Raw genomic sequence first — 8,860 nt, 5'->3', positions numbered from 1 at the left:
CTGTATCCAATAAAAAGTAAACCCAATCGATCCAAAATTATTTTTAAAAATACAGAAAAATTGATAAAATTAGAAAATTCACGCGTGCATTGGGAATTTTGGAGGGAAAAATTGCAGCACTCTTTTAATTGCATTCCTGCTGATGAACTGATCATGCCACTGCTACCTATGGTAAGAAATATTCATTGCAGAAACTCTCGTGTGATCAGCCCTGGCACTGCGCTGATACAGATTTAGAAGTAAAGCTTTCTGCCATATCAAGAACTTTAAGTGGGGGTTCGAGTTCGATTAGTTACTCATTTAGCCATTAACCAACCCTTTACTCTACTAAACAGGGTTTCCTCTCGACTGCGCAAAATTGCGCATTTCAAGCCATTTTCTGCCCTTTTAAAAGTTACAGATAGTGCGAAAATCGCGCATAAACCACGCGTGTTACAAGCAAATACGCCCATATGATGGTGACATTAGGGTGGTTACCTGTGAATTTACGGTTGTTTCTGCCCCCTATTGAAAATGTCAAGTCTGCCCCCTAAGTTTCACGAATTGGGCAGAAATTGCCCCTTCAGTGAACATGCAGAGAAAACACTAAGTGTTATATCTATCTATCTATCTATCTATCTATCTATCTATCTATCTATCTATCTATCTATCTATCTATCTATCTATCTATCTATCTATCTATCTATCTATCTATCTATCTATCTATCTATCTATCTATCTATCTGTATGTATGTGTGTATGTAGATAGATAGATAGATAGATAGATAGATAGATACATAGATACATAGATAGATAGATACATATAGGCAGAGAGAGAGAGGCATAGAGATAATGAAAACCTCTAATAAGACTATCTCTAAGACTTTTCTTGCGAGATAAATATTAAAGGGACAGTAAATAAGCTGTGACTTGTGGCAAGTTTTTCAGTATTCTGCTTCTGTATACCGTGTCTGACCCTAATCCGTTTGTCATGCTGAAATTTCGAGTATTCTTTTTCTCAACACAGCTTGTATGTGTGTAGTGATCATGTTTATTGTTTACAAATGAATTCTAGTCCGGACTTGAATACAATTTTCAACAATAACAATGGAGATTTACTGCTATAGGTTGTGTTGATATGCTAAATACTTGGCATTAAATTACAGTTTAGGGATTCAATGCGGAAAGTGTAGGGAAACCACAAAACAAAAATTCTGAAAAAATAGCCAAAAGATACAGCTTATGGAGCTTTAATGGTTTATTTATTTCTTAAATGGCATTTTGTTTTCATGTCTGTCGCTTAAGGTAAATCTTGATGGTCAATTATATAGCATGGATTCTTTTAATTTTTGCAGTAAACGAAATGAACTGAAAATGCTGTCGGCTGAGGGCGCTATTTACTAGAGGCGACTTTGAGGATGTCGCATCCTGAATGCATTCATATGATGATCTTTGCAATTAAACAGCTAATTATTTGTTTTTTTTTGTCTTCAGACAAGACGCATTGTAATTTTAATGCATTCACAGCTATGTAGATTTGTTTTATTTGTGACTATGTGGAAATAAATTTATCTTTTTCAAAAAAAAAAAAAAAAAAAAAAAGGATATGTCGCCCGGGGAAAAAACGCAGTCAGACAGACCGAAAGGGTACTGTAAACTGCGGCTCGTCAGCCGGCAATACTAGTCCAATAGTCATTTGGGGTAATAAATCTATTTGAATTTTGATGCGTTTAGATGATATCCGTAAATTTGTTGGAGGATAATAGTTATGATCTTGCAAGTCAAACGCGCCCCCAAGTCAAAAACTACATCATTTCCATATAGTTTTATCGATATTTTAGAATGTTGTGAAAGTTAAACGATTCGAGTAAGTATTCAATTCATTTCAATTTAATATCTACTGACTGCCACGTGTGCAGGGTATCTTTGACGCCACAGGCAAGGTTTCGACTCCACAACTTGTCAACGAATGGCAACAAAAGGCCGAACAAGTGCTGTACACACGCTTGATATGCCCCAAAAAAGGGCACATGTGGAAAAGCCGTTCCCGATCCGCGAATGTTTAGAAAAAAATCACGATATAAATGGAAAGATCTGTACAACACGGAACAAAGTCCTGAATCATCTTGAAAATCCACTACCTAAGCAAATAATTCGTGGAGATATAAGAATTGTCCATGATCCAGTTTAAATTTGTTGAATCATATTGTTATTGTGTATAAGAAATGCATAATTATATAAATGTAAGATGAAGAAAGAACATCCCAGCTTTCAACTGTTAAAGATGGATATTAAATACATCCAAAAGTCAGAATTGACAATTTCTAATAGTTAATGTGTCAAAATCTTTTGAGAAATTGCAAGATTTTGATGTGTAGGCTGTTCCTGACATTTTAAATTTTTATAGAACATATCATATTGGTGTTTTTGAAGTTATTTGACTGGTAGGATAATGACTTTGTTTTTTTCTTCTTTTTGGTGCCTGCCTTTTTGTCTGTTTTTTCTTGTCTTTCTTTATAGATGAAAATTGACCATAATCTTTAAAAAATCTAGAGATCTCCTTTCAACATCATGACATGCTCCAGCTGCACATGCATGCACTCATGATTGTTTTTCTTCTTTTTAAAATAATCACGGTATAAACGATAAACGATATTAGTAAACGTAATTTCCGCGGATGGAGGATGACGATTGTGTGTGTGTGTGTGTGTGTGTGTGTGTGTGTGTGTGTGTGTGTGTGTGTGTGTGTGTGTGTGTGCAGGTAGAACAACTTGATTGCATTTACATGACGAAGTGCCAATTCACTGTCAATGTTGAAAACCTTGTAAGCCTTATACAGTTATAATAGAAAGCGACGCGGATCGACTAATATATATCCATCTTCAGTCATGCAGCTATGGGTGTCTTCCTGCGCATGTTTTCTTTCGAAAGATACCATCAAATGTTACTCTCAAAGCCCCTGCCCTGCATTACATCTTATTTTAGCAACATAAGAAGTGACAGTGTTGACCTCTCAACTGAATGTGATCTACTTTTCCACTGAGATACTACACGCGCCTCGAAAGGTAAAGACCTCCTTGATTTTTTTCTCAAACTCTCCTCAAGAAAACTTTCAAAATCATCTTTTTAAAATAGTCAAAAATAAAATTAAAATGAAGGGCTATCGTGCAAAATTTGGCGTCAGAAAACAATTATCTTTAAAATGGCCGCCATCCCCCGTGTTAAATTTGCAGGGAAATCAAATTTTCGATTTTCACAAAACGAAGAAAAAACCAAACAAATACTGCTGTGTAAAACTTTAATACTCCAAGAGCTTCAAAATGAGCCCTCCCTAAGCGGTAAATCAGAAAAAAGTATTTGATGAAATTTGAGAGTCGGACTATCTGTCCCCGATGCATTCTGTCGTAACTCCTAAAAATATTAGACATTTAGTTTATTAAAAGAATCGAGAGATGAAATCAACATATGTTGCGGGTGTTTTAAAGGAAAGTAAACTGTTCTTCGCATATACGCAGAAGTAAACTTTTGTTCAATGCATGTTTGTAGATTGGCCAAAAGTTACAATTTTACAAAAAATGTTACAATCGAAAGTGATTCATCTCAATGGGGCTGTTTGCAAATGACGTCATTGTCACGGTTCCGTGCAATTAATTTGTAAAAATGAATATTTGTCCGCAAAATTTAGATCGCATTTTTTGAGAATAACACATGCAAAATCGATGGAAATAAGCCTACTTTCACAGGCGACTGCGATGTTTACGATGAATACTAAGTAGAATAGGCATTCGCTCATGATGACTGCTCAGATACAACACTTGTCCGTATTTCAAGCAGCAATATGCGAAGTCGCAACTGTTTTTCGTAACAAACCTACAATTACGAACAACTCAACGTTACTAGACGCATTCACCATTTTCTTTGGAAATATGATGCCTTGGAAATCTTAGAACAATTTAGGCGGACCTCAACGTACGTTCTGTACCCTGCGTTTATGACGTCATTTCTTAGAACAGAATGGAACTTTTTTCGGCTGGCACATGACTGTAATTACAAGCGTGATGAGATTGTGCTTTATGTTTATGCTATAAGTGTTACCACGACATAGTACCAAAAGAGGCAGCTATGGTGAAATTTGTGCATGTCCTATCACCTGTAACAAAATGCATAAACGCAAGCCCGTTGCAAGAAGGAAAGTGCCACCATTTCCAGTTTACAACGAGACGCTGAGGAAATCGATCGGGAAGCGTTTGTTGCAGGCAAAGTACGGTCCTTACCTTGACTGCCCGCATCACAAAAAGAATAGGTAACTATTTCTAACCAACGTAATACCTTTCTTACTTTATAAAGCAATAATATCCGAACGAGGTCCTTTACAAATGATAAAAATTTGCGTTTGGCAAAACAACCTGTGAAATGCGTGAAATGTAGCAGTTCAACCATAACAGCGCCCTCCATTGGTAAATATCGTTTGCGATTTTGGCGCATGCTTCTGTTCAGTGTTCCACAGCTAGAGGGAGATTGTACGCGAGATATCAAGTTGATAGTGTACTCGTGTATTTTGTGCGCCTGTGATCGCGCTATAAACAAAGCTTCATGTTCATTTGTGTAGCACAGATGGCGTAATCATGGCATGGTTTCGTTAAAGTGAAAACAGGTAGGGTATTGCACATAAATTAGCTGTAAAATCGAATCCAATTTGTATGCATCAAAATCCAAGATTGCATGACTCTACTATGTCTGTCTTCATTGATTGGTAAGCGTGATGCGCTCTTTGCCGCCACTGAACGTGATGGTAGCAGATATTCTAATTCAGATATTGTCATCGTCACGTCTTTGCTAGCAGGCAAATTGGTCGGCAATCATGTCGTTATAAGTTGGCGTGAAGAGCTGAAGATGAGCGTGTTTGGTTGTTTGTTTCAGGACGCTGCATGTAAATAGCCATCAGGACAAAAGTCTTGGCAGGGGGTTCATGTTTTATTCATGAGCTCTTCTGTGCCGTATAAATGTATTACGGTAGGCGTCCATGGTTACGCTGGACAATGGATCGCTCAATAGAACCGTATTATAGCGTTGACTAGCGTAGAATTTAATCTTTACGACGCTAACCCCGCCAACATGTCTGCTTTACTATGACCAGGAATGCCGCAGGGCCTCCCGACATTTCATCGGCACTGACGATCAACTTTAAACGGCAGATATCGGCGCCAAACGCAGGTCCGAGCGAGAGTTGTTGTGAAAGAGACCGACTCGTCCGGAGCGGATATTCTAAACCGCCGTCAATGTTGACGTGCCAGCAACAAGCCGACCAGGGCGATGTTACACCAAGAACCGCCGGGTTGATGAGAATGAAGACCCACAACAGACTCAGTTTCGAGTCGGAGCTCACTTTCGCCCCGAAGCTCAATGCGACCAGCATGAAGATGGTGAAGGAGCGGGGCAACGAATTCCGAGCTGGCGTCTACCCGAACGTCAACGCTCGTCTCCGGTTGCAGGAAGAGCAGGAAACCCTATTTACATTTAAACCACAAGTCAGCGAAACAAGTGCAAAGATATGCGAAGGCCTGGGTACCACGTTCATGGCCAGACAGGAACTGCATCTTGAAAAACAGAAAAAATTGGTAAGTTGTTCTTGTGAAAAAAATACGACCTTGGATTTAGTAGCAAACCTCAAAGTATAAAGTGGCAATGATATGGTATAGACCTGACTGTATCCAGTTACACCGTATACAAACCCAAAGGTGATGAACCTTTCTTTACAAATGCGTTTTCTTCTAAAATTGTCACTTTTATGAAAAGAAGGCAAGGGTGGTGTATTGGCTGAAATATTTTGTCATCAGTGACGTTTAAATCAAACAAGGTGCAGGGTCGATGTTCTTGAATCTACTAGCAAACCATAAGAATTATAACGGTATATCCCATGTCTTTTATCAGCTGACACTTGAATTATGACATCAATTGCCCTTATTAAGCTGGTTTTATGCTGTTATGACAACCCAACTTTGTGACATGGATTGGCAGACTTTCAACAATCTGTAAAATATGTCGATGAAATGCAATTAAACACGCACATATAGTCATGTTAGATTTGCTACCTATACTTTTGGGGAAGAGTAGACTAAGTCATTATTCACAATGAAAGGACATTTTGACTGGTTCAAAAGGTGCAATTCTGCCCTGATATGCCGAGCATTTATGACACATTAATGTGAAAGGCCATGCTAATACATAAATGTAGCTTGTTTTTATCAATCAGAAAGAATCAATGCTGATATCAAAGTAGCTTGTGAACAACAACATTTACAAGTTATAAATATGATAGTCAACAGATACTAGCTTGTCCGCTGTAATTGTTTAAAGCATGACCACAAAATGTATTTCTCCTTGCACACAAACAAGGTCAGCTGTCTCCCAAGCACTTTGTTTTGTCAGTGTGCTGGTGCACAGGAATGGGTCAAACAGGTAGATCAACAGCTCTTGTGGTTTTCAGTTTTCATACAGCTTTTGTTTGCTGAGGCTGGCATGGTGTTGGTAGATCGCTGAGACAAACATGTAACTGATATACGTTTGTTGCTCAATACTGTCTGAATAATAACAAATTGGGAAACAGAGAAGGTGAACCTTAAAAAAGAATTTCTGCTGTGGTTGCTTGAGTTCCAGGTTGCTTGTAAACTGCTTGACTTAAATCTCAACACAGTTATTTGCGGCAAAATCAGCATTATGCTGGGGTCTTTTGTTGATTCACCCTATAAGTATTCACCACATTGATACAATTTAACACAAACTTTGACATAGTGAAAATGCTCACAATAATATGGTGGATGTCTTCACAAAATGTTAAGTTTAAAGTTTTTTCAAGAAAGGACCCATTAATGGTGCTGGAGGGAACAATAATGCGGCTGTCTTTTTTGATTTGCACTGGTAGTATATATATGTCGACTCGTCAATATTATTATCTGATGCAAGGTTAGATATTATGTTTTACGGAAGAGACAAGTGAATATGAATGATATTACTTGTATTATTAAGTACTATTAATGAGTTCTTGTAGGTCCAGTTTTTCATAAAAATCTGAAATGAATTATTTCTCAGGTTTGAACATTCTATATCACCCGCGACAGTCAACTGAAGCAGAGCGCATATATATTATGTCATATATTTAGCTGACATTCACAAACTTTGTTCATCATGGTGATCTTAGTTTGTGTAGGAGTTGTCAATGTCTATACCAAAGACTGAGCACAGTATCACAGAACATCTGGTTGCCAGCAACATTGACTGGAACTGTTATCTGCCCTGTGAGGACTGTATTCTTATTGACATTGGTCTGGTATGCAGAGAAGAAAAGAGAGTAAACATTTATTCGTCCCGTCTGACCTTTGTTTTCTCAGACTTCTGGGCTTCATGGCACAGGCATGCACCTTGTCTTTGCATTCTTCTGCTTTTGTTGAGTATTTATTTTGGAGTCACAACTGTGTTAACATGAAAGCGGGTAGGTTTACTGTGCCTTATAGTGATGCTGTTTGCTATAACCATAGACAGTATTAGCCTTTTCCATATAATGCTAAAACCTTCACCAGAGGATGATGTAGCTACATGTACCTGTATGGTATGCATGGTTACAAAATACTAAACGGAACTGCTCAGCAATAGAAACATCACAGGCTTACCACCCAGCATGCGTGATCTTGGCGGCTTTTTCCAGGTGATTTACAACGATTGTCCAATTCCTGAATTATTTAAAAACGAAGGTGAATAATCTGTATTAATAAGCTTTGTCAATGTGCATGAGCCACGCACTGACACCTTTTTAGCATTTTCCATGGTGAGGATCACGTACCATACATTGCCTGTTTACGGGGACAAAGAAAATATGATGTGCATTCATCCCATAATATCAACAGGGATGCTTGAACTCTGTTCAGATTTCTGGATATTGAAAACCCAGCAGATCAATACATTGCTACCAATATGTTTGTTCAGTATTGTGAGAACGAGGTAACTTCATGAGTTTTTCTACTGCCTGATTCTTCAGTTGAACAGTGTGACATACATTTCCAACTCAAGTATCTGTAATGGTAGACGATGAAACTGGAGCTGTCATATACTTTTTATGGAGTTAACTTTGGTCAGAAGATCTAAATTTGAACGTCTTGGTTCAAATTTAGAAAACGGAAATAATTTGAATAATTGATCAGGACAAAGCATATCAGAATGATATCAATGCCTCATTAAATGGAATCTTTAATGGTAGCCAGTTGTTTCCCAGCAGTCATGATGATTTCAAGTGGTTTTTAAAAAGTTGCATGTCAGTGCAAGGCAGTTGAAGACAACAATGAACTCTAACTGTAGCAGAGAACAATCAGTAACAATAGAAATTTGCATAAGCATCTTTTAATTGTACCGTGTTAGTGTTTATTGTTTACGTAATGGTTTCTAATGGCACAATGTAATTGTAGAGATGGGTACTCTTTGGATTCATACCGCCACGCCATGGACGTCTGCAAGGAAAAGTTGCCGGGTTCTAGTTGAAATCACCGGTACTGTAACACATTCCACATGCTCTTTTCCAACACCGTTCCACCATTCACAGTGTGTAAATTATTCACAAGAAAGATTTCATGCTTCCGTGGAGTTAATGAAAGTTTAAAAAGGGTGCCTGCCCAGTTGCTAAGTGACAACACTGTACAGTGGAGCTTTTACGGAACATATTGTGCGTAGGTTAAAAAATTAAAGCAATAACATGAATCTTTTTTTTTTCCACACAAAAATAATTCCTTTATTGAATTATGTCAATCTAGTGATGTCAAATTTCACAGGGTCATTACCTCGCGTGCGCATGCGCGCAGCGAGGTTATGTCGCAGCGATGTCTGTCTGTCTGTC

General features: G+C 38.0%; 1 protein-coding gene across 5 annotated transcripts in view; it reads left to right on the top strand.

Moving 5' to 3' along the window:
* The first annotated feature begins 4,522 nt into the window (after nucleotides 1-4,522).
* The window catches only part of LOC139135068 (tubulin tyrosine ligase 3-like), a 38,606-nt gene continuing 34,268 nt past the window's right edge, over nucleotides 4,523-8,860 (top strand). For 2 of the 5 annotated variants that reach the window (XM_070702262.1, XM_070702265.1), the window contains exon 1: nucleotides 5,001-5,597. In XM_070702262.1, the coding sequence (XP_070558363.1) occupies nucleotides 5,109-5,597 (489 nt within the window). In that variant the 5' untranslated portion in view covers nucleotides 5,001-5,108. Of the gene's footprint in view, nucleotides 4,634-5,000; nucleotides 5,598-8,860 lie in introns of those variants that run through there. The other 3 variants (XM_070702263.1, XM_070702267.1, XM_070702264.1) reach the window with 2 other exon arrangements.

The sequence above is a fragment of the Ptychodera flava genome, chromosome 6, assembly GCF_041260155.1.
Source record: "Ptychodera flava strain L36383 chromosome 6, AS_Pfla_20210202, whole genome shotgun sequence".
In the NCBI taxonomy this organism is placed as follows: domain Eukaryota; kingdom Metazoa; phylum Hemichordata; class Enteropneusta; family Ptychoderidae; genus Ptychodera; species Ptychodera flava.
Note: the sequence above shows the minus strand (reverse complement) of the source record. Positions and strands in the feature narration are given on the sequence as shown.